The following is a 25,797-nucleotide window of genomic DNA, read 5'->3' on the forward strand; positions in this document are numbered from 1 at the left end:
CCTCGCTAGAACAAACGATTTATTAAATACAAGAGATACACAACAAAATCGATCGGAGCATTATTGTTCGTCCTGTGTTTTATCATGCCTGAGTTTCTCATATTTTTCAGGACAATAGTTGAAGCTTAAATTCTTTTTAAGGTACTGAGGCATGAGGATGTCAAAATAAAAGTGTTCTAGACCTCCTATTACATGTATATGATAAAGATTTGATAAACTCCTTACAATCCATCGCTCAACTCACTGCTCGGGAAATTAATTACACAAAATAATTTAGTTTAATTAATTCCTAAGTCTGTCTTTGCATTCGCTTATAAATAAGCATCCTCTCACTAGTCACCCCGAACTGAGCAGACTGATAAAGCCCCACCCGCCTCATTATCAGCTGACAATAAATACAGTTTTCCTTGCTTGAAACCTCCAAATTATTCCCGTTTTTCGAGTTCAGCCCTGAGTTTAACTTCCCAGTTTTACTACTCAACTTGGCCAGTTCCTTGGCCAGGTTAAAGTCGTGGATGTTGTTTTTATCCTTACAAAGATCTACAAGTCGTTGGTAATTGTAGAGGTGCATGGAGGGGTGGCTGGAAGGGGGGCTTTCTCTCGAACCGGATCAGGTTGATCACCAGGGAAAGGTGTCATGAACGCCTCTTTCATAGCTTTCTCTGTTATCTTTACTACAGCCTGGATGTCTGGTAGGTGTATCTTGTTGCTTGATCCTGGGGTAGAACCTTTCAAAACTTGGTGAGATTATTAATTAAAAGTTCTGGACAAGGGATAAAAATAACGCCCAAGTCTTATCTTTCCCTAAAGCAAATAACTAAATCCATTTTTATTTCTGCTTGCAGTGAGGGTGAAATAAATGATCGATAAATGCCAGTAAAAATACTTTTGTATGGAACAGAATATAACTCATCTGACTATAACTCAAAGTTTATTAAAGCAGCTACTACATTAAAGATAACCTCATAACACACCTATATCGTAACTAAAGCAGTAACTTAAAGCAGCTACTACAATAAAGATAACCTCAGAACACACCTATATCGTAACTCATTACAATAAAGATAACCTCAGAACACACCTAAATCGTAACTCATTACAATAGAGATAACCTCAGAACACACCTATATCGTAACTAAAGCAGTAACTTAAAGCAGCTACTACAATAAAGATAACCTCAGAACACACCTATATCGTAACTCATTACAATAAAGATAACCTCAGAACACACCTATATCGTAACTCATTACAATAAAGATAACCTCAGAACACACCTATATCGTAACTCATTACAATAAAGATAACCTCAGAACACACCTATATCGTAACTAAAGCAGTAACTTAAAGCAGCTACTACAATAAAGATAACCTCAGAACACACCTATATCGTAACTCATTACAATAAAGATAACCTCAGAACACACCTAAATCGTAACTCATTACAATAGAGATAACCTCAGAACACACCTATATCGTAACTAAAGCAGTAACTTAAAGCAGCTACTACAATAAAGATAACCTCAGAACACACCTATATCGTAACTCATTACAATAAAGATAACCTCAGAACACACCTATATCGTAACTCATTACAATAAAGATAACCTCAGAACACACCTATATCGTAACTCATTACAATAAAGATAACCTCAGAACACACCTATATCGTAACTCATTACAATAAAGATAACCTCAGAACACACCTATATCGTAACTCATCGGTTGTTGCCACATAATGGTAGATTGTCTGGAGTGTCTGTAATCACCCTTGCTCCCTCTGGATACTCCCTGGTCCTCTGAAGACGGCATACACTCATGATCTAGCCGGTGATTGCTCGGACTTACTGCTGAGCGTCGTTGGTCGTGCTTGCTCGGGGTGATTGTTGCCTGGGGAATGTGGGTGTGATTATCTGATCTCGATGTATTTTTTACATGTTTTCGATTATTGTTTAACCTCGATGTTAAGTTTTATAGTTCATGAATTAGGTAACCTCAGTCTAAGGTTTTGCACATTGACGAGTAATGTTTAAAATAGTGCGTTGCAATCTTGTTAGTGGTTAGTGGTTATCTTATCGACGCAAAGTTTTCGCCGTTATAATTTGCACTTTACAGTGGAAATAGTGAGCGCTGGAAATACTCGGGTTTGAAAAAATTTTGGTCTTTTTCCAGCTTTCATTTTAATTCAGCTCTCGGGAAAAGCAAAAATATCCATTTAAAGAAGGTAGATGGTAAAACAGGTAGGAATTAAACTATTCTTCACATGAAATGAGTATTTGGTTTCATTTTAACATGCAAAACATTCAGTTTCATGGGTAAGAATTCATGCAAAAGACCAGTAATTGAAAGGACCCAGAAAAATGAATTTAAAACATGTTGATCAAATTAAAATTAGCACAATCAAATTTCCTTAAATTTGATCCTAATCCTTTGATATTGACCAGCGTACAACAAAATTAAATCCGACGAAAATTGTTATTTAAAGAAATTTCTAAACGTAGAGCTGATATGAGAAGGTATTCTTATATTAGTTACCGAAACAAATAATGATATCGTCAACGGTCAACGGCAGCTAGACTCGAAACAATTTCGACAAAGTTTATGTTGTCTTCAAGTTCAACAATAATTTAAGAATCGTTATAAAAAGCTACAAACAAACGCTGACGTACTCCAGTCGTCTCTCCCAACTTCTTGGTACCCGGACTGCTATAACCGTACGACTTCTCCCTTTTTGGGTACACAAAGGAAGCTTTGCTGTTCTGCCTCCTCACTTCCACCCCCGACAGATAATCCGACAACTTCTCTTTCTGCTGGTCTATTGTGTATGATCTGATGGTGTCTACAGCTGTTTTAACCTTGGTTGGTAGGAGAGGAGGCGGCTCTCTGACCGGGAGATCTAGTTTGTTGGAGGTAGTTGTAGACTGTTCGCTCATGGCGGAGGAAGTGTTACTTATCCTGAATGTTTTGGGGTCCCGGGGTTCTATTATCGTACAGATACTCTGAGCTCTCAGTTCGGTTAGGTGTTGTGTAAGGTGATCTACATATGGTACGCTTACTTTGCGACATTTTTTCGGTTGTTTTAGTTGAGTCCGAGGTTGTAATCCGTGAGGGATGTGGTTCTGAAAAATTTGGGATTGGGTAGATTTTGTGAGGATGAAATTCCCAGAAATTAGGTCACCTTTATCGATCAGAGTCTGATGAAATCGCATGAGAGAGTGTGAGATAATTATCAATTTATCTCAACGAGCAACCGATTCTTGAAATAATTTAGATGTTTCTGAGAAATTTACTGACCTGTTCCATCGAGGTGTGGTCAGCTGCATCGTACTTGAGTATGGTCTGGGACAAGGAGGGCAGATTCTTACCGAGCTTCGCCAAATCTTGATAGTCGCACAATTTAACGTCTGTTAAACTCAGCGAGGGTTTCTTATCTGTACCTTGTAAGTTTGAAAATTAGTACATTTCACCGTTCAGCGAGGGTTTCTTATCTGTACCTTGTATGTTTGAAAATTAGTACATTTTACCGTTCAGCGAGGGTTTCTTATCTGTACCTTGTATGTTTGAAAATTAGTACATTTCAGCGAGGGTTTCTTATCTGTACCTTGTAAGTTTGAAAATTAGTACATTTTACCGTTCAGAGAGGGTTTCTTATCTGTACCTTGTAAGTTTGAAAATTAGTACATTTTACCGTTCAGCGAGGGTTTCTTATCTGTACCTTGTAAGTTTGAAAATTAGTACATTTCAGCGAGGGTTTCTTATCTGTACCTTGTAAGTTTGAAAATTAGTACATTTTACCGTTCAGAGAGGGTTTCTTATCTGTACCTTGTAAGTTTGAAAATTAGTACATTTTACCGTTCAGCGAGGGTTTCTTATCTGTACCTTGTAAGTTTGAAAATTAGTACATTTTACCGTTCAGCGAGGGTTTCTTATCTGTACCTTGTAAGTTTGAAAATTAGTACATTTCAGCGAGGGTTTCTTATCTGTACCTTGTAAGTTTGAAAATTAGTACATTTTACCGTTCAGAGAGGGTTTCTTATCTGTACCTTGTAAGTTTGAAAATTAGTACATTTTACCGTTCAGAGAGGGTTTCTTATCTGTACCTTGTAAGTTTGAAAATTAGTACATTTTACCGTTCAGCGAGGGTTTCTTATCTGTACCTTGTAAGTTTGAAAATTAGTACATTTTACCGTTCAGAGAGGGTTTCTTATCTGTACCTTGTAAGTTTGAAAATTAGTACATTTTACCGTTCAGCGAGGGTTTCTTATCTGTACCTTGTAAGTTTGAAAATTAGTACATTTCAGAGAGGGTTTCTTATCTGTACCTTGTATGTTTGAAAATTAGTACATTTCAGCGAGGGTTTCTTATCTGTACCTTGTATGTTTGAAAATTAGTACATTTCAGCGAGGGTTTCTTATCTGTACCTTGTATGTTTGAAAATTAGTACATTTCAGCGAGGGTTTCTTATCTGTACCTTGTATGTTTGAAAATTAGTACATTTCAGCGAGGGTTTCTTATCTGTACCTTGTGTGTTTGAAAATTAGTACATTTCAGCGAGGGTTTCTTATCTGTACCTTGTATGTTTGAAAATTAGTACATTTCAGCGAGGGTTTCTTATCTGTACCTTGTATGTTTGAAAATTAGTACATTTTACCGTTCAGAGAGGGTTTCTTATCTGTACCTTGTATGTTTGAAAATTAGTACATTTCAGCGAGGGTTTCTTATCTGTACCTTGTATGTTTGAAAATTAGTACATTTCAGCGAGGGTTTCTTATCTGTACCTTGTATGTTTGAAAATTAGTACATTTTACCGTTCAGAGAGGGTTTCTTATCTGTACCTTGTATGTTTGAAAATTAGTACATTTTACCGTTCAGCGAGGGTTTCTTATCTGTACCTTGTATGTTTGAAAATTAGTACATTTTACCGTTCAGCGAGGGTTTCTTATCTGTACCTTGTATGTTTGAAAATTAGTACATTTTACCGTTCAGCGAGGGTTTCTTATCTGTACCTTGTATGTTTGAAAATTAGTACATTTCAGAGAGGGTTTCTTATCTGTACCTTGTATGTTTGAAAATTAGTACATTTTACCGTTCAGCGAGGGTTTCTTATCTGTACCTTGTATGTTTGAAAATTAGTACATTTCAGAGAGGGTTTCTTATCTGTACCTTGTATGTTTGAAAATTAGTACATTTCAGAGAGGGTTTCTTATCTGTACCTTGTATGTTTGAAAATTAGTACATTTTACCGTTCGCGTTTTTAGTTACAACAGCTTGTATCTAGTTACAACTTACAACATATTATAGTATACATTACATTTTACAGAATTTTAAAAACATAGTTTCTCGATGACTCTCTTGATAACGAAGTATGAACTCTGGATAGCACACGCTGTCACGCATTAATAAACTCTCAATTAACTATTGCTTGTCAGTAAAGTAAAGTTCCTATGAGATCAAAGACATGTAGAAACAATGTACAATGAGGCCGCTGATATCAGAAAATTGTACTTGTTATTTCTGGCTTCTTTTCTAATAAAATCATAACCACTTCATCGGCTTAACGAGTAGAATCAGCACTCTATTGCTCAGGTTGTTAAGTGTACTTTGTAATAATTGTCCTTTTTTATGCTTAATGCTGATGTTTCTTTGTTTTTCTAAATCTGTAACAACATGCCAGACGCCAGTCCGAATTGAACACCGCCCTTTTTGATAGTTTAACAAAATTATTTGCTAAACAAGGTGATTGGTGAATGAAAGATGCTTAAAAGCTTTAAAATGTTTTGTTGCTAATTTCAATTTTTCACCGTGTACCGGCTTATCTTTCATCTTGTCTTATTAATCTTATTTTCATCACAATTATGGGAAAAATTCCAATTGAGGTGGCTTTCTATGCAAGTTTACAGTAAACTGGAACAGTTAGATAGTTTTTTCAGATGATTTGTTTATTGAATTTAACCAGTAATTCTTACCATTGTGAAAATGGAAAATTCTAGGCTTAGCATCAAAGCTTCCTCATATTTGCATTGGACTTGGAGATCGGAAATCGAGAAATGTGCTATAATTAACTTAAAGAACAAAGAAATTGTGTCACTTAAAACACCGCACATGATTAATTACAAAACAATTGTAATATTAGTATTTACAGCCAATTAATCATCTTATATCTTCGTGAGAACGTCTTCTAGTTTCAATAACAAAGCTGCTATAGGTAAGCCAACCAATCTGAGTTTATCGCCAGGCTACTAGTTGTTACCAGGTTTTATTGAATTTATTTGTTTCGGCGGTCAAAAAACAAATTTTTAAAGAGATTATTGACGAACCTGTTGTGGTTACAGTACGAACCTGTTGTGGTTACAGTACGAACCTGTTGTGGTTACAGTACGAACCTGTTGTGGTTACAGTACGAACCTGTTGTGGTTACAGTACGAACCTGTTGTGGTTACAGTACGAACCTGTTGTGGTTACAGTACGAACCTGTTGTGGTTACAGTACGAACCTGTTGTGGTTACAGTACGAACCTGTTGTGGTTACAGTACGAACCTGTTGTGGTTACAGTACGAACCTGTTGTGGTTACAGTACGAACCTATTTTGGTTACAGTACGAACCTGTTGTGGTTACAGTACGAACCTGTTGTGGTTACAGTACGAACCTGTTGTGGTTACAGTACGAACCTGTTGTGGTTACAGTACGAACCTGTTGTGGTTACAGTACGAACCTGTTGTGGTTACAGTACGAACCTGTTGTGGTTACAGTACGAACCTATTTTGGTTACAGTACGAACCTGTTGTGGTTACAGTACGAACCTGTTGTGGTTACAGTACGAACCTGTTGTGGTTACAGTACGAACCTGTTGTGGTTACAGTACGAACCTGTTGTGGTTACAGTACGAACCTGTTGTGGTTACAGTACGAACCTGTTGTGGTTACAGTACGAACCTGTTGTGGTTACAGTACGAACCTGTTGTGGTTACAGTACGAACCTATTTTGGTTACAGTACGAACCTGTTGTGGTTACAGTACGAACCTGTTGTGGTTACAGTACGAACCTGTTGTGGTTACAGTACGAACCTGTTGTGGTTACAGTACGAACCTGTTGTGGTTACAGTACGAACCTGTTGTGGTTACAGTACGAACCTGCTGTGGTTACAGTACGAACCTGTTGTGGTTACAGTACGAACCTGTTGTGGTTACAGTACGAACCTGTTGTGGTTACAGTACGAACCTGTTGTGGTTACAGTACGAACCTGTTGTGGTTACAGTACGAACCTGTTGTGGTTACAGTACGAACCTGTTGTGGTTACAGTACGAACCTGTTGTGGTTACAGTACGAACCTGTTGTGGTTACAGTACGAACCTGTTGTGGTTACAGTACGAACCTGTTGTGGTTACAGTACGAACCTGCTGTGGTTACAGTACGAACCTGTTGTGGTTACAGTACGAACCTGTTGTGGTTACAGTACGAACCTGTTGTGGTTACAGTACGAACCTGTTGTGGTTACAGTACGAACCTGTTGTGGTTACAGTACGAACCTGTTGTGGTTACAGTACGAACCTGTTGTGGTTACAGTACGAACCTGTTGTGGTTACAGTACGAACCTGTTGTGGTTACAGTACGAACCTGCTGTGGTTACAGTACGAACCTGTTGTGGTTACAGTACGAACCTGTTGTGGTTACAGTACGAACCTGTTGTGGTTACAGTACGAACCTGTTGTGGTTACAGTACGAACCTGTTGTGGTTACAGTACGAACCTGTTGTGGTTACAGTACGAACCTGTTGTGGTTACAGTACGAACCTGTTGTGGTTACAGTACGAACCTGTTGTGGTTACAGTACGAACCTGTTGTGGTTACAGTACGAACCTGTTGTGGTTACAGTACGAACCTGTTGTGGTTACAGTACGAACCTGTTGTGGTTACAGTACGAACCTGTTGTGGTTACAGTACGAACCTGCTGTGGTTACAGTACGAACCTGTTGTGGTTACAGTACGAACTTGTTGTGGTTACAGTACGAACCTGTTGTGGTTACAGTATCGGTGTCCTTCTTTTTGTTAAGCCTCCTAGCCAGCTCCTGTTTCTGGCGCTTGTAGTCTTGAAGATATGACGAAGGGAAGGATGCTACTGACCTGAAAATTATATGTAAAGTAGGATACTTACGGCATTATCCATGAACCGCTATTTTAAACCTTTTAAACCGCTTTGGAGTCGACTCAAAGTAAAAAAGTGTTTCAAACGGTATTTCAAATGCGGTCATTTAAAACTTACGCTGTTGATATCCTGGGAAACATTATAGAAAAAGGAGGCTAAACGGATATAATCACAACGAAGTTCAATCGAGATTTAGTTATTTCTTACTAAGTTTTTGAACCTTTGATCTTGAACGTGCATCATTATTTGCAACCGATGCTCAATATCAACAACAAACAATAATTGCAGAAAAAAATATTACGATCCTAGAAGCAATAGCTTCTAAGTCAATAGCTTCTAGTCTAAGTGCAGCTATGTGGTTTCAAATAATGTTTGATGTGGGTGTTGTTGATTTTATTTATAATCTGCAGGTCACATAACAGGTCACATAACAGGCGAAAAGATACGAACTTAGCTGTCCTCGGATATTTTAAACATACCACAATATTTCGTAAATTTCACGTAAATGACGGTCACATTTTCACACACCACATTAGTGCCCTTTTTGCTAGTATTAATTCTAAATAGATTGGATTTTGAACGGTTCAAGATTAATCACAAGATGGTTCAAACTTGCTCCAACCTGACTGAGAACAACGATTACTCGCCATCACGAGAATGAATGACTTTATCACGAGGCGAATCATGCTGTTTTATTTAGAGATGAGACGATACAGTGTTGTATCACCTGCAGATTTTAGAAAGACAACTGAATTCAGAAGGAATAAGTCTACCTTACTCTCTACCCTCGAAATACGAGCTCAGAAACTTGGTAAGAACTTGGTAATAAATTGGCTTAGCTTAACTAACCAATTGGCTTAACTGACACTCAATGCCCAGTGCCCATTTGTACTTTCCTGAATAACATAATTTTGTAAATCCTCTCTCAGGTTCGACCGCAGATAAGGGATCGAGAAGGAGGTCGTCCACGATTCAAAATGTCATATCCCCTTCCATAGTGGCTTTCAAGGTTAGTTGTTTGTATTAAAATGCTGTTTATTTAATAATTTGTGAATTCCCTGTACTTTCTAGAATATTTGTCCTAATAATATATAAGCGGTACGTCTCGAAGTGCCACGGAACTTATAGTAGTAATACCTTGTGTCCAAAGTAACAGTCATTCTCCTTTTGGGGTGAATCTTTCTCGTAGATTGCCTCCTTTTTCCCCTCCTCGAATTTTTCTTTCCTCTCTTGGGAGTCTTTGTCCAACATCTGCTGGAATAAGGAGATTAAAATTTAATTCCTGCTTGCACAGTGCACATTGTCGGACGCATTGCTGCTTACCATCTGATTTTATAAAGATTAAAAACAGTATTTAGCGCGATATTCGAAACATCAGATATCTATCAGGATATTCAACAAATAAAATAAAATGCCAGAAAACCAACTTTTACCTTGAAAAATGAGTTGTATCACCCCAGGGTCCAAACACCACATGTTTTTGGCACTTAATTTCGGTTTCAAGCTCGAAAAGGTCCACTTTTAAGGGATCAAATTCAAAATGACACGATGGGGACATTTGCCAAACGGGTCGAGAGGCTGGAGTTAAAAACATAACGTTAAGACAAATCGAAATACAACCCTCCTGAGTCCTGACGGCTATGTCACAAACAAATCAGGAATGTCAATCCGTTTAATCAATACATGCTAAGCAACTCTAGATAGCGCAAGTGAGCCTTGAAATACTACGATTTCCAAGCTGATAGTATACGATATCCAAGTGTGCTGCTTGATAAAGCACTAATTGCACTGCGCATATTATCTAGAAGTATAATAATATGTTATGCTTCATACGATATTAAATAGTGTAAACAAAGACAGACTCTGATGCTGTTTTAAAAGTCATTCAAACGTCGGTTGTACTTCAGTAGACAATCTGTCCTGTGAACCAAAGCTAAATTTAAATATCTGCAGGTTTTTGTGAGATTGTGGTATCGCAAATAACTCGTTATGACATCAACCAAAATCAGATTCATCAATAATCACCAATCAACATGTTAACATTTTTCGAAAAAGTTAATGCATTACCAATTATGTACTATTGCAATCACATAGAGGTTAATCCAGTGGCAAAACATTGGTAAAACAGTAGGTAGCTCATGAAACTTTCTCGTTGTTATGCAGCCCAGATGGCGTACTTTTAGACTTATCAATGCCTTTTCAAATCGATAGGAGGAGAGGGGCTAACTTTTTGCATTTTTGGCCCTTTTGCTGAGTTTGAAATAATTGTTTGTCGTGCTTTCTTTTGGTATTAATTAGAATTGTGGCTATCCTGCAAAAGTTTGACATAATATTGCAATGGATTGGTATTAATCTAACTCGAAGTCGAATAATATTGAGCGCTTCTAATTTCGAAGCAGTATCTTCTTAGGTCCTCTCAAATAGGTGAAGAGAAAATCATTTTCTTAAATAATCAAAGTAGTGGTCCAAACTCCAGAGCAAAGATCCTAAATTTAAATAAAAGCAAAAGTGGAATGTAAACTAATATCTTCAAGGAAAGCACGAATTATCAAAGGTATTTCGCTTACTGTCCCCTTTTTTGGGAGTTCAACTCCTGCACAAGCGTACTAAAACTGTAAATAAATCTACTTCAGTTGTGTGAAAGTTAATAACAGTTAGTAACATCAAGCTTGAGGTACTCAGGTTACTGTGCATCAATTAGTAAAAAGAAGAAGAGTAAAAACGAGTATGAGGTATGAAGTATTGGCAGCACGCAGACAAGATAAGAAGGCAAAATATGTCTAGGGCAGCGTCTGCCGTGCAAATTCTGCTGTACTAGTGTACTGTGGGAGAGTCTGCCAAATATGCGGTAGAGTCCAGCAAGCAGAATTCAGGAATTAAAAAATGTCGTTATTTTTACGTAAAGCAAGTGAAGAATGTACATGATGTTCTTGATGTACTTGATTGTACATGCTGGTGCCGCTTCCGATCGAATGGATCTTCGCTTTACATCAGACTACAAGCCTTCAAACAAATTGTCGTATGCAGTTGACCACTAGTAGAAATATCGAGCAAATTTATGTTGAATAAAACTGAAGGCTCTGGTTCAATCAATGGACAGAAAATAATTTTCTGACATGTTGATCAACCTTTAGATGTTGGTCGCTGTGTCGGCTCCCCACTGGTAAATGCAACTCAATCTCGAGAACAGATCTCGAGAAGGGATCTCGAGAACAGATCTCGAGAACAGATCTCGAGAACAGATCTCGAGAACAGATCTCGAGAACAGATCTCGAGAACAGATCTCGAGAACAGATCTCGAGAAGGGATCAGTCTTGTAGGTTTATAACCTACCAGGACGCGCGCCGAGTTGGACTCGGAACAGATATTTTACGAGTATCACCCGTTAAGGATCAGTCACATCGTTAAAACACATCCTTTCCATCGACTAAATGCCAAACCAGAAATATTTTTGCAAACCTAGCTGCAGCTGACCAATAATTAACAAAGAAGTTTGTGACAAAGCCTTGAGTACACTCAGTAAAAGGTGCCCCCGAACAGAAAGGATAGAGATCATTGGTTGCCGTAATGGCGTAATGACGTACCTACTGTACGCGCAATGTCAAATGTGGAGGATTGTGGTTAGCATTGTGGTTGGCACCATATGTCCCATATTCGATACTTAGCCGGCAATTACTAGTGAATTATGAGTGATTGATTGGCCGAATTTGCAAAGTTAGCTTACTGTGAAAGTTTGGTTATACAATAGAATCACGTAGGGTCACCTAGACTAATTTTATCCAAGCCGGAACTCCTCAGACTTACAATACTAATTGCAGATTCTTCACATTTGAACTTGAAGCTAGTTCGATCCGTTTCATAATAAAACCTCTCTTACTGCTTCACTTATAGAGTGTATAAACTGTCACTAAATTCAGAGTGCGTTAAAAGAACTTTTATTTTGGAAATTGTAAATTCAGCTCTGTGGAAATTAAAAACACCTCCCCAATCCCAGGTCTCCTCTACAAGCTTTCGTCACAGGTTCAATTGAGATGTTTATTCTTTTCATGCTTTTGTGGCCCTGATCCCTGTAGCTCTTTGCCATCACTTCACCGTTAATTTTAACTGTGCGTCAATTCTAGGTAACCGTTTAATGTTTGTCAACTGTGCGTCAACCATATTTTAAGTGTCCATGATCGACATTTCAAGTTACCGACTACAAACTACAACGTCAATCATTGCATCATCATTTAACATCAGGATTTCTAGGTCGAAATTGTTCAATCTGATATTTAAAACATTTTCCTGGATATGAGCACTCTATTAAATGATCTGATCAGTGCTCACATAATTGTGATATGGTTAATATATTTGGATACTAATTGTGGGACGTGTGTGGTCGTTCTTACACGTGTCAGTGACTCTGGGTTTTGATTGGTTAATACTAGAAGCTGATTGGATGTTAACTTTAATACTAGAAGCTGATTGGTTGTTAACTTTAATACTAGAAGCTGATTGGATGTTAACTTTGATACTAGAAGCTGATTGGTTGTTAACTTTAATACTAGAAGCTGATTGGTTGTTAACTTTAATACTAGAAGCTGATTGGTTGTTAACTTTAATACTAGAAGCTGATTGGTTGTTAACTTTAATATGGTTCATCTCCACACGAGTACCTGCTATCCAATTCCAGATCTATGTTATCGAAATATTTGTGATAGTTATTAATAGTTCTTGTTGATAGTTATGTCTACGCGCATCTATGTAGCTTCACAAATCTTTCTGAATTGTGGTTTTGAAAACAGCTGATTTGTTGATTGAAAGTGGAAATTTCCGCTTAACTGAAACTCTGAAGCCACTTATATAAGGTGAACAAAATATTTTTCAATTGCACTGTCTTATATTTTGTGAATATTACCGGCAGGTCTAATTCAACCTATACAATTACAAATGATATAGGTTATTATGATGACACCAGCGCTACAAAGTCATGATCTAAATTTTAATTAGATTTTGGATGCATTAGTTTGTTTATTTTAATGGTTTTTAAGCACAAGTTTTTCAGATGAAGGCAGCCTGTAATAAATGTGGTTCGGTTAAAAATAATCATTGCATCATATTCATAACTTAAAGTTCAAAGATAATTTGTAAACCATCTCATTTTCTGATTGGTAGATTATTGGATTGAAATTTATCGGTAGAGCTGTTAGGTATATGATGATCCAGTTAGTTATTGGATTGTTCCAGAAAGTTCTAGAATAATCCTGAAATAATGCAATACAACCTAAATTTTGTTAGAGGTTTGAACACGTGCTTGATTCCCGGCTTGTAGTATAGAATATAGATATCTTATTATTATATTGTATTATATTTTATAATAGGCACAAGTACGTATAAAGACAGCTTTTGATATAACTTGTTTTTTCTTGATTTTCGTCTTCTTAAGAGCGTTTTATATTTTTATAATGTTTAAGTGCTTATTGATATTCTATTCCAATGCTATGGACATCACCACTTAGATGCTTAATGCTTATTAAATATAAATATTGTACGTGCGTCAATGTTATGCATAATTTGCTTAAATTATCATAACTTAAAGATAATCTTTAAATAGACACATGTCCCATACGGCATACGAAGCAACTACATAATATTATTATTATCGTACAGCTGTCCGATGATGAATCTCAACATGCTAGCTGTCATAGTGTCATAGTGTCATAACCATTAGTCCAACCAACTCCATGGTCAAAGGAATCTCGAATAAAAGAACCTGGATTTTATAAAAGTGCTAAGGTCAACCGCAAATAGGCCTCTGCCTCTGCCTCTGCCTCTGCCTCTGCCTCTGCCTCTGCCTCTGCCTCTGCCTCTGCCTCTGCCTCTGCCTCTGCCTCTGCCTCTGCCTCTGCCTCTGCCTCTGCCTCTGCCTCTGCCTCTGCCTCTGCCTCTGCCTCTGCCTCTGCCTCTGCCTCTGCCTCTGCCTCTGCCTCTGCCTCTGCCTCTGCCTCTGCCTCTGCCTCTGCCTCTGCCTCTGCCTCTGCCTCTGCCTCTGCCTCTGCCTCTGCCTCTGCCTCTGCCTCTGCCTCTGCCTCTGCCTCTGCCTCTGCCTCTGCCTCTGCCTCTGCCTCTGCCTCTGCCTCTGCCTCTGCCTCTGCCTCTGCCTCTGCCTCTGCCTCTGCCTCTGCCTCTGCCTCTGCCTCTGCCTCTGCCTCTGCCTCTGCCTCTGCCTCTGCCTCTGCCTCTGCCTCTGCCTCTGCCTCTGCCTCTGCCTCTGCCTCTGCCTCTGCCTCTGCCTCTGCCTCTGCCTCTGCCTCTGCCTCTGCCTCTGCCTCTGCCTCTGCCTCTGCCTCTGCCTCTGCCTCTGCCTCTGCCTCTGCCTCTGCCTCTGCCTCTGCCTCTGCCTCTGCCTCTGCCTCTGCCTCTGCCTCTGCCTCTGCCTCTGCCTCTACCTCTACCTCTACCTCTACCTCTGCCTCTACCTTTGCCTTTGCCTTTGCCTAGTGCATATGCGGCCATGACCTCGCCACTTGTACATAGTCTGAACGTCACCGCGGTAATATCTGCATCAGATAAAATGTGAGGCTTTACAGATTAAAATGTACATGACCCTGGTCATTAGGAAAATTTAGGGGTGTTTCTAATGACCAGGGTCACATACACACTACACAGTACACAGCCCCCTTTTAAAATCAAAGTGTGTCGATCGACAACTGACCAACACGTACTTATAATCACTACTAGAAGTGACGCGGCCGGAAAGCAACTTATTCAAAGTCTTCAGCGTACAAAAATCAAATGTAAAGCACGAGAAGCTGAACACACAGCTCCGCTCTAAACCGAGGGATAGCAAATGACTAGCATTGTAAGATATATTGGTGTACGTTAAAATAACCCCATGTGTGGTAGCCAGGTAAGGTGTTCAGGCTGATTACTATCAATAAGCACTGACCATGTCACTCGTAGCTCCAGGAATACCATCGCCGATAAAATGGCTGCAGTTTTAGAACACCTTGCTTGTGGCGCTCCTTCACATTTAATCGCTCATTTTCTGAATTTTTCATCTCTCGTGAGAGCAGAATTCTCATCGTACATATTACATGATGCTAGGATGGTGATGAAATACAGCTCTCACAGTCTGGAAGCTGTATTTAGAGCTCATTTAATTCTGTGCTATGTAAAAGTACGCGTGGTTAATCTTCTTTTCGTCCAATCAGGGATGAGGTGTCGCGTTATCTTTTCAGCTGTACTGTTGCAAGCAACCGCAGGAAACATTTTAAAATTTGAATATTGTTTGGGACTAAAAGTTAAATTAAGCTAAAGTAAGTCAAAACAGATGCCTGAATTTAACATTTTAGGATTAAACATATTCAGAATTTTAAAATTTCAGGATTAAGCGAATCGACCGCTTGTAAGGTCAAGGATTATACTTAAAATGCAAGATAGCGTTTGTAAGCTCTAACTAATTGAGCATAGATTTATGTTTACTCGCCTGAATCCGTTAAACATTTTAATAATAATAATCACTATCAACAGCCACGGTCTCGATATGTTATATTTGAATGTTAAACGAGACTATTTTTATAGGCTTGAAAATAAGAATCGATCAAGCGTTATACGACGTAACGTTCAATAATTTGCCACGTGATAGCATTCGTTGGTGGTCATTTTGTTCCAATTTTACAAAAAATCCGTCCTTTACATTAAAAATTGCTCGTTCAACACGAGAAGTTTTGGTATGATCTAACTGTGAAGTGTTCAATACACGCCGCGCTGGGTTCACGAATAAATTCGCTGCTGAAAAAGAGAAATTTGGTATGTAGCTGAGTTGAAAAAATATTTCTCCCTAAAAGGACAAATTTCACACAGATTCAAAAGATATACCCCTGTTTATTCTCCAAACCTATGATAGATATGATCTAATGCCCCAGTAGCTTGAGTAATGATATAATGGCAGTGCAAGGGGAGATTAACTTGCCTAGATACTGTGTTATAATCACCATAAAGCCTCGTGACCTACACGTTAGACCTCCAGATAAGCTCTGCATGGTTGATCACGTCAGCTCCCTCTCTTCTCTCTCTCTCTCTCTCTCTCTCTCTCTCTCTCTCTCTCTCTCTCTCTCTCTCTCTCTCTCTCTCTCTCTCTCTCTCTCTCTCTCTCTCTCTCTCTCTCTCTCTCTCTCTCTCTCTCTCTCTCTCTCTCTTCTCTCTCTCTCGGCCATACTGCTCAGCTTAATGAATTACATGAGAGTTATTCACCTTCTAATATATAGCATATGGGGAGTTATTTTGTGTACCGTGGTATTGATATTTGGTTTATTGCATTCGCATAGTATGGTTTTTCTTGCTCTGCTGTCATTCAAGCATTCTTCTGGATTCTTGAGTTTGTTTGCCGCAGATAAAATGTATGTGTCTTTATCGGTCGATTGAAAGGTTGGTTTAAATTTTAAAATTCAGTTGACAGATGATTAAACAATTCCATATTTGAACAAGTCGTGGATTGTCTCTTACACTAACATAATTATTTGAAAAGTAAACTTGCGTCTTACACATGGGTAGGGGAGAAAACCTGGATGATATCGTCCAAATATGGTATTATATTGTTCGACCGTCTTTTCAACTGTCTTTCTAACGGACCTTTCAATCGACCTATGACGACAAATTACAGTATTTGAGTACTTGGTAAGGTAAAGAATGGGCTCTCAATCAGTAGCACTGTTACTTCATTACATATAAAGCTCGAGTGTGTATAATAAGCCGTTGATACAGAATGAGTTTATATTATTAATCATTGACCGTAAGCAATCGTTATCGGTCGGCAATATCGAGACGTTATTGACTATTGACTATATATTATTGATTTCATTCTTAGATTCGACGTGATTCTTGGGGCGGTCTGTGGTCAATTTTACTTAAAACATAACCTCAATATCACTGGCTGGCTCAATAACTTAAACTCTTAAATCATTGGACAATGAGATATTGAGCTACATTCTATTAAAAAAGTTGTGAAAAAGTTTCTGCGACCACTACCGTTGTTAGATCACTGGAAAGACTTATTTTATAGAATTCCAATTATCATAATCTGTGTTAAACGATGTAAAATATATTTGAGTGCAATCTTCTGCTTGGTAGAATCAAGCATGTTATAAAATTTAGCGCGTACCTCCTCACGGTTTTCATGAAGAAAAATTGAAAATCGATTCCCTTAAACAGAAACCATTGTTTAAGCTCCATTTTAATCGTACTCGCGTTCTTCATCTCCGATATATATTATGCTTGTCTCATATATATGTTCGGCTATTCAGGGCTTTCTTCATCTAGAAGCTAATTGTGTTAAAACCATGTTGTAGTTGTTGTCAAAGCACCAGCCGTTGTGATTGCCGCGGCGTGGCGGTCAGGTGGCCACGCAAGGAATTCAACATTGACGTAAAAACTATAGCAGTTATTCAGGCATGCTCATTTTACAGAATTTGTCAAAGGAACAGAGCATTTGATTTTAAATCGGAGTGTTAAGCACCATGCTGAAACTTGGCATTTGTTAAGTTGATAAGCTCGCTAGATATAGTGATACTGTTAGGGTATTGTTGCTTTTACTCGTTACATTTTGTTAATATTATGTCAGAAGTGGTGGAGGACTATATGGAGGCCGAAGTACCTGCAGCTACTACAGTAGAACCTGTACCTGCAGCTACTACAGTAACACCGGTAAGTTGAAAACACCGCACATATCAATAATATAGTTCACCAGATACTTGTAACGAATAATAAAAGATGTGGTTGCACTGTTGTGCACTGTGGATTGACTGTTCATGCGAAGTTAAACCGAGGATTTAAAGCTTTTGATCTCTTCTTTTGTACCGAGCCCGACCTTTTGTACATATTTCGATCTTGAAAATGACTTTGAACGTGAGTTTTAAGTTATAGTTAAACATCGATCCATTCATATGTTAGTGCGTTAGAATTTGGATCAAAAGATCAAAAAAGTTTCATTTGTTTAATTCGTATGAAGCAAGTATGCCGAAAACCGACCTCCTTGAAACATCGAAAGTATCTGAAGTCTGAGCTCATAAACAAAGTTGTATTGCGGTTAGATCCAAGCCATATTTTATATAATAGAACAACTCTTATATTATTACATTCCTTATTTAGTTAGTAGGGAACTTCAGAGTCAAACCAGAAAGCATTCTTTTCTCTAAAATTTGTCAGTAATGATTAGAATTAAAAGGGTAATTATTCGATGGATAACTAACTCTTAAGGTATTTACTACCCCGCTCATATGCAGCAAAGATATTGTATAAGATAGAACTAAATATAATACGTTATTATTTCAACGGTCTTCTGGTAGAATTCATGGTAGACAAGCCAGGCTATAAATCATTAAAGTATTTTCCGAGGAATATTGTTGATGGTTGCATGTAATAACAAATGTTTTATAAATGTATAGATACAGTATTTCTAATTCCACCATTTAACAAATACTTCGAGAATAATGAAAAAAAAAACATACATGATCTCGGTTATTGAGGGGGAATTGACTGTAACACAATATTTATCGAATTCTTAGATACTTACAGAATTATTAAGCCACATATTGGTGTTACAATGTCCTGTAATCATCATAAGCATGATAAAACTCAAATACGTAAAATACATATTTTAGATTTTGCTAGATTGCATTCTTGAGAATGAAATCTATTTTTACAGATTTGCGGGGGCATCGTCCGCAATTACAACATGCTTGAAACAAGATCCCAAATCGACTGCAAGTGCAATTGTTTTGCTTGTTTTCGTTTCTGCGAGCCAACTCTCGTTTACTTACTCCTAGAATTCGTTTCTGGTAACACATTTAAGGTCCTCTCTGGCATATAATATCTTTGCTAGATGTTATTTCTGTGGACCTATTTTATTATTTGTATGAGTATGATTTCTACGATATCACCCCTCAAGTCAAACTATGATCCAAATTGGCCTTATACTAACTACTAGTGTAACCCGTGCCTACGGCCGGTACTTCACTATTGCAGTTGAAATGCAAAAGTATAAACCCGCCTATTATATTCGCTCAGTCCAAACATACCGCAATTTAATTCTGAGTGCCCCTCATGTATCTAATAGTAATACTTGATAGTCAATCTTGAAGACCACTGCCAAATTACCTAATTATATCGCAAATCTGTTATTAGGGGAGAGAGAGCGAGAGTGGGAGAGAGGGAGAGTACACACACACACTTTAGTATCACATTTTGGTCACAAAATGATCAATTAAACCACTTACCGCCAACCGATTTAAAAAAACCTTAATCATTTGGCTTCGTCAGATTTTTTCGGCACTACACCGAAAAATCCAGTCCCATATCTCTTACTGTTATCTTGATTTAACCATTCGTAAATTACAGACAGACAGACAGACACACACATTTATTGAGATTATTAGTATGGATTCTTACTCATTTTATTGCTTAATTTGCCCCAAAAACATTTTCCCTATACCTTCCCTGAAGCTGAGATGAATCATTATTCGATATTAAATCCCTTCGATATCGGTCATTGATTAAAAAATCAATGTAAACTATTCGCTAAGTAGAACCCATCTGCTGACAAATCTTCCTATTTTGCAATAAACTTTATTATGGTACATAATACTGTTACAGTACATTTACAGTACTGTTACATATTGCTGTATTATCACGTCATAACTTATCAAACATACAGGTCTTTCGACTTTCTCAACACAATGCATCACAATTACTCATTCGCAATTTCAATCGGGCACTTTGCCTAAAAGGGTCATCGGCTGAGCAACTTACTCGATGTTGGAACTTGACAAACATTACATATGCTTGGGGCCGTGAACCTCTGATGAACGGAAAGCGTGCATAATATAACCGTGCATAATTTCGAGCGTGTGAATAATAACCGGTAAACTATAAAAATTGCCACACCATAATTGTCGTGAATATTGCATCAGCTGCACATTATTTTATTTCAAGTAACAATTATTAAGAAATTAAAATATTCTTCAGAAAATTATGCATTGCAAAGTGTCGGACTATGGATAAGACTAGGAGTAGAAGCAATCAACATATAATAAAACGAGAAGACAAGTCACTAGCGGACTTAAAGTTTCACGAAATGAATAAATGATCGATTTATTAATTTCGTGAAACTTAAATTTCTTTAGAATTTGAGTTCTATCTGTATTAATGAATTAAGACTTTAATGTAAGTGCAGATTATTTTCCATATCATGGTTGAGCCCCTGTATCAAAGGGCACTTTGACTTAGTTAATTGCGTGAAATGCAAAGTAACAATTTTACATGTGCTATAAGTGAATAAGTCATATTTTTGCCTGGAAGTAACATCGACGCATGAAACAGTCATCTTCATTATCACGTCTATCAAACCATTCGCAAAGGATTGAATTCCGGGTGTGCTAAATCACTCTACAAAAATAGTCACGTGACAGTCGACTGTAATCATCATCCATTGAATTCTGCATCAAGCACCAACACGCCACATGGTGTCCAGTTGAACTTTAAAAACCTTCACATGCCTGAAGTCCACCTTCCTCATTTTCGACTCCTCTGCTTCCCCGTTTCCAATACTCTCTTGTCTCCTCCCCCTAGCCGTGGGAGAGACATGAACAAGCCGTGAAGATCTGCTCCTCGCTACCCGCGCACGTGGGGACCATGATTATTTTGTTCATTGTTACACAGTCTTTAAAAAGCAATTGTTAACAATTATTAAACTGCGATTCTGAGCACGCGAAATGTTTATTGGCGTGCAGGGAGCTTTGTTAAACACAGCGTTATAAGTAGACTTCTCATTTGTCAGCGACCATGTTGATTGTTGAGTGGCTCCAACTCGTGACACCCCGCAAACGGCTATTTCCACCTAACTATCAGTCCAACTTCCAATCCTACTGGTTCTATTTATAGCGTTATAGTCAATAAAAAACAAGGTTTTATCACCTTTAATTTAAGGCGCTTGATGCAATTTTGTGATTTGTTTATATTGATTTTCGTGCATCAATAAGTTATGAGTCGCTTTTCTTTGCTTAACGATAACATTGATTACTTATGCTGTAATCCGTGTGGCGTTTCTAAACAACAGTTATAGCAGAGATCATGTTTAACTTTCGTTTTGAAGTAGGTTGCCGAACGAGATCGTATTAATTACTCGCTTTTACGCTTTAAAGTAACACTTTCTGTCATGTCGGACCGAGATACATTAGTTCAGGTAAGTTTACGCTTTTGATTATAGTTTTAATGTTAATGTTACTCTAGAGTTTATCTGGAGTTCTATCAGTTTTACTTATCTTTAAAGTATTTATCATGTATACTGGAGAGATTCCAGACATTAGCCGATGTCTGCTAGCGGTGACGCTCGCTTGATGTTATGTTCTCTCATTGCAACATCCTTAATTCCTCTCCCCAGATCATTACAACATCCTTAATTCCTCTCCCCACATTATTTTTTCACAAACAGGGTTCAACAGAATTAAAAAGGATTTAACATATCGTAATCTAATTTTATGTTTTGTGCTGGGAGACTCAATCTGCGAAAATTGTTTACAAAATTGTCTGTAAGAACTAAGATTCCAGTCCGTTCCAAAAATATGACAGTCTGAAGCCTGTATCCTCAGTCGTGTCTTTTAATTGTTTACGATAGTACAAATTGTGATGTGCATATACCCTAGGACCCTGGATCGTTGGCGACTGATATGCTGAAGAAACGTCTGGATGAAGCGATTCAGTCTAACAATACCTTGAAAAAAGAGAACGGGGAACTTAAAACAAAGGTAACTTTATTTCCTAATCCTTCGGTATCGAAGTTGAAACTGCTCACAAAATTCTATAAGAATCATTATTGCACGGTACGAACTTTAATACAATAATTAATATGCTTATCTAGCCGACACATTTGCTTGGTCCTATGAGAATTATCGTATAAACTGAAATACTGGCCTCTACGTTCTCGAGGTTTTACTGACACAGCAATATCATACACAGACACTCCCAAATAAGAACTAACATTTCCTGCCGATAAATTTAAAACTCACTTTTCACATCATGATAAAGCGCTTCTCCCTGCAGTTGGCCCAATGTTTAACCCCTGAGCAGACGAAACGGTTGAAGAACGATAATAAACGACTTGTGGGGTTGACAGAGCGAGTCAATGCTCAACGAGCCATTATGGAGGACAGGTTTAAGGAGAAGAAGGCTGAACTAGTGGAACTGGACAAACAGATGGCTGCAAAAAAGGTGTGAATTACTTAGAAAATGGGGTCTAAAACTAATCAGTCAATCGTTCGTTGAGAGTTGAGACACAACTCTTCATGATAAGATAGAGTTCATTATTATAAAATATTCATTATCTCTCAGGAAGAGCTTGCTAATATTGTAGTCGATAGAAACAAACTAAAAGGACTCGTTGAAAGCGTCCTAGCAGAAGTTGCCAATCAGAGAAATGAAATAAAAGTTCTAAAAGATGGAAAGTCTTTTGCAGACTTTGTTGAGCTGAAAAGGCAGATAAAAGAGTTAAAGGATGAAAATACTGTTTTGACTCAAGGACTACAGTCCGATCGAAAGGTGTGTTTCTGAATTTTACTGTTTTACAAAAAACTTTTCCCTAACCCTCTTTGTTGGTTGTAATGGTGTAATGGTGTAATAAGCTTATCTCCATCTTACACTGCAATTCCCAGGGCAGTCTTTACTTCAATCTGAACGACCTAGCAACAATGTTGCACCTCAAACAAGGCACAACTATAGAAGCCTTATCACAACGGCACCAAAACCAGAGAGTGTTGGTACTGGACGAGAGGGAGTTGGAAGAGAGTATAAGAAAGGGGGATCACAGCACCACTGATCAGGCACCTCCTTGTTGTAGAGAGTCACCCAGTCCCAGGACTCCCTCCGCTCACAATTGTGGTGGTTACGGTGGATTGCCCAGGTGAGACACCGGTGATTTACAGTGGGATAGATAGCATTAGTATGAGAAAATTCTGTATGAGAAAATTATAATACTTTAATTAATGAATGGATATTACTATAATGAAGACTTTTTTGCTCGTATTTGCAAATTCATAGTGCCTCTTTATAGTACTAGTACTACATGACCATGATGAAATATAATTTCATCACAGTAGACCGCTCACAAGCAGACAGTCCTCGGTGAACAGAATCAACTTCATCTCCCCTCCTCGCTCCCTCGTTTCCTCGCCCCGTGTCTTCTCCAGACAGTGTTCCAGGGAGAAATCATCAACCACCTGGAATGGATCCGGTACTAAAAAGTACAGTTTCAATGTTCCTTGTGTTCATTGACTGGTGCATGGTTTATCTTCCTGTCTTTCTCAACCATTTGAATTGTGATCTTTTCATTTTTCTTATCCATGTGCTTAAAATCGTGTTTAAAATGAAGAATGACCTGAGTAGTAAGAACAAAATCCTATTCTTTTAATTAATTTAGCCAGACGATCTTTTCAACATTGGGAAAATTACAAACTTTCCATCTAATCCCAGTAGGGAACAAGACGACGAATCAGAACCATTTCACCGCAAAACGACGGTCTTCTCCAAGATGGCCTTCACTAAGCGAATTAAACGAGCGATACCAATTAGCGTGGGTACTTGTTATTTATTTGATATTCTGGTAACTGGTATATGGAAGGTTTTTATTTTCTATTAATATTTGCGTTTATCACTGACGAGTGACGAGATTCTGATTTGGTTCATGGTTACTTCTTTACGGTCTTCCATAAATGAAGCACATCATATCATGATGCCACTTAGTTATGTCTTATAATTTCATTTTATAAGCTCATTGTGAAACAGCTCAGTTTCAATTATTCTCCAAAATATAACCCGCTATTTTCAGTATGCAGGGGGGCTGGATAGCGAAGCCGTCTATCGAAGAAGTCTCGGAATATATAAAAAATCGACAAAGTGAGAACTGACTGTAAACGAAGCCAGCCCTCTGTCATGTTAATAGTTGGGTTTTGATAAATATCACGATTCCTAATCATCGCAACGGCAACGCTCTGTTCTGAAAGTTATATTAACGGGCTAGTTTCAGATAAATCGCCGAACTGTGTTGTTACAATGTTACAAAAACTTGCCGTGGATAACCGATTACAGTGTAAAAGTAAACAATTAGCAGACTGGATAGTTGCAAGGTCTTTAGTTTCTTCGTCCCCTATAATATAGGCTATATTTTGAATTATTGACCTAATAATCATATGAAGACTTCATCTGCAGCTCTGCTTACTGGGCGGCGCTCAGCCTGTCATTCCGCCGAATCTCTATTCGGCGGAATCTATGTTTATGAACATTATAGCCTGGCCTGGGGTCCCCAGGTAACAATCACTTGATGTTACATTAGAACGCGTTAATCAATTCTTTGCTGCGAGAAGTTATTGTTTGATCTTGAAATTTTGAAGTGTTTTACTGAAATAAAAAGTCATGACTTGTGTTTTTGTGGTTGTTTCTGTTAAACTTTAACTCATTAAAGACCGCACGTGGTACTGGTAACAACTTAAATGTTTAAAAAGCTAATCTCCACACAAAAATTCGATATGCAAACTTCAGTGCAAAACTAACAACGATTACTTACAGTTACACACATTACTGCTAAAATATATTGCTATACTAGTGCTATGGTACTAGTGCTATACTACGCTTTGACTCAGCATGTACTTCTAGTAATTACAATTTTCGAGTACAGTCGCGATCTATCTTAACGGGTGATACTCGTCTATCCTACTCCTAGCTGCGCCCATATACTGCATACCAGTATGAGTATGCAGTTATCATTTCTTTCATAGTTATTTCACACAAATTTTCCGCAATCAATATTGTAGGTTTGATCAGATCCATCTCTTGCTCTAATGGCAGAAAATTTGCTCAAGTAAACTCCACGTCCCATTTTGCATATGCAATATGACGCAATTAGGAACCAGTGCTACCATTTATATAGTTACACGCTAGTCCGGCCCTTTGTAGAGCTCACAGGTTGACTCTTAGCTGTACTGCCACTGGGACGCCGTCGCTCTTTTATTGATGACAATAGCCGCGAAATTGTTATTGATCTATGTACGATTACAAGATACGAGATCTTTTAATTTTATTATAACGTGTTATATCTTCATTTCACCTAACCATGTGCCTTTTGACACACCTGTGCCTCTTGGTACACGCTGTATACCTCTTTTCGCGCGCGGCCCGGCAGCCGAAGTTGCCATATAACGGTCAACGTGTACTTGTAGCAATGTGCCTTCACGTATTACGTTGCTACACAGACACCACAATCTACATGTTGTATACTTCTTATTTGCAATATAGTCCCCCTGTGACGAGTTCGATTGTTTATGGATCGGGTTATATATATTATGGATAGCTTCGGGGTTGTGTCTTGTACTTGTAGCGCGATGCGTTACTGGGCCGCATTGATTCACGATGCCAATCCTTCGCAGCTCGGCGAGGCCCAGTAGTGCATCTCGCCGATCTATCGAAGTGTGGTTGCGAGGAGCATTATTTGATACGCGGCCCAGTAGTGGCAGTGCATCGCACTACTATTGGGCCGCGCCGCGCATTCAATAATGCTTCTCGTTAGATCGGCGAGATGCGCTACCTCGCCGAGCTGCGAAGAATTGACATCGTCAATTAAGCTTCGGGGTTAT

At 38.3% G+C, this 25,797-nt stretch overlaps 2 protein-coding genes across 6 annotated transcripts; one reads left to right on the plus strand and one right to left on the minus strand.

Annotated features, from left to right (window-relative positions):
* On the minus strand, positions 1–9,803 carry LOC134818366 (uncharacterized). Of its 2 annotated transcripts, none has more exons than XM_063827877.1 (7): positions 9,574–9,803; positions 9,278–9,391; positions 8,009–8,118; positions 3,292–3,434; positions 2,667–3,116; positions 1,704–1,887; positions 1–716 (listed from the first exon to the last, which is right to left on the minus strand). In XM_063827877.1, the coding sequence occupies exons 1-7, from the start codon at positions 9,732–9,734 to the stop codon at positions 541–543; spliced, it is 1,338 nt and encodes a 445-aa protein (XP_063683947.1). In that variant the 5' UTR covers positions 9,735–9,803; the 3' UTR covers positions 1–540. The 2 variants fall into 2 exon arrangements, with proteins under 2 accessions (XP_063683947.1, XP_063683946.1); XM_063827876.1 differs by having other exon boundaries at positions 4–716; positions 9,278–9,394.
* LOC134818367 (uncharacterized) lies at positions 8,706–24,567 on the plus strand. 4 transcript variants are annotated; one of them, XM_063827878.1, is made up of 9 exons: positions 8,706–8,951; positions 9,070–9,149; positions 21,820–21,921; positions 22,217–22,384; positions 22,505–22,711; positions 22,825–23,072; positions 23,266–23,412; positions 23,642–23,741; positions 23,997–24,567. In XM_063827878.1, exons 1-9 carry the CDS (start codon positions 8,798–8,800, stop codon positions 24,066–24,068), a joined length of 1,278 nt encoding a protein of 425 aa, XP_063683948.1. In that variant the 5' UTR covers positions 8,706–8,797; the 3' UTR covers positions 24,069–24,567. The 4 variants fall into 4 exon arrangements, with proteins under 4 accessions (XP_063683948.1, XP_063683950.1, XP_063683951.1 ...); XM_063827880.1 differs by lacking the exons at positions 8,706–8,951; positions 9,070–9,149 and adding an exon at positions 17,651–17,824; XM_063827881.1 differs by lacking the exons at positions 8,706–8,951; positions 9,070–9,149 and adding an exon at positions 17,651–17,824 and having other exon boundaries at positions 23,266–23,402.
* Positions 24,568–25,797: the final 1,230 nt, after the last annotated feature.

Source organism: Bolinopsis microptera, chromosome 7, assembly GCF_026151205.1.
Source record: "Bolinopsis microptera isolate Bmic1 chromosome 7, MBARI_Bmic_1.0, whole genome shotgun sequence".
Lineage (NCBI taxonomy): Eukaryota > Metazoa > Ctenophora > Tentaculata > Lobata > Bolinopsidae > Bolinopsis > Bolinopsis microptera.

Coding starts and splice junctions, on each gene's coding strand:
- LOC134818366 (XM_063827876.1), bottom strand. CDS start 9,734: ATGTTTTTAACTCCAGCCTCTCGACCCGTTTGGCAAATGTCCCCATCG. Junction 3,117..3,291: donor ACCACACCTCGATGGAACAG/GTCAGTAAATTT, acceptor CAAATTTTTCAG/AACCACATCCCTCACGGATT. Junction 1,888..2,666: donor AGTTGGGAGAGACGACTGGA/GTACGTCAGCGT, acceptor CACATTCCCCAG/GCAACAATCACCCCGAGCAA.
- LOC134818367 (XM_063827878.1), top strand. CDS start 8,798: ATGAATGACTTTATCACGAGGCGAATCATGCTGTTTTATTTAGAGATG. Junction 9,150..21,819: donor CTTCCATAGTGGCTTTCAAG/GTTAGTTGTTTG, acceptor CATATACCCTAG/GACCCTGGATCGTTGGCGAC. Junction 21,922..22,216: donor ACGGGGAACTTAAAACAAAG/GTAACTTTATTT, acceptor TTCTCCCTGCAG/TTGGCCCAATGTTTAACCCC.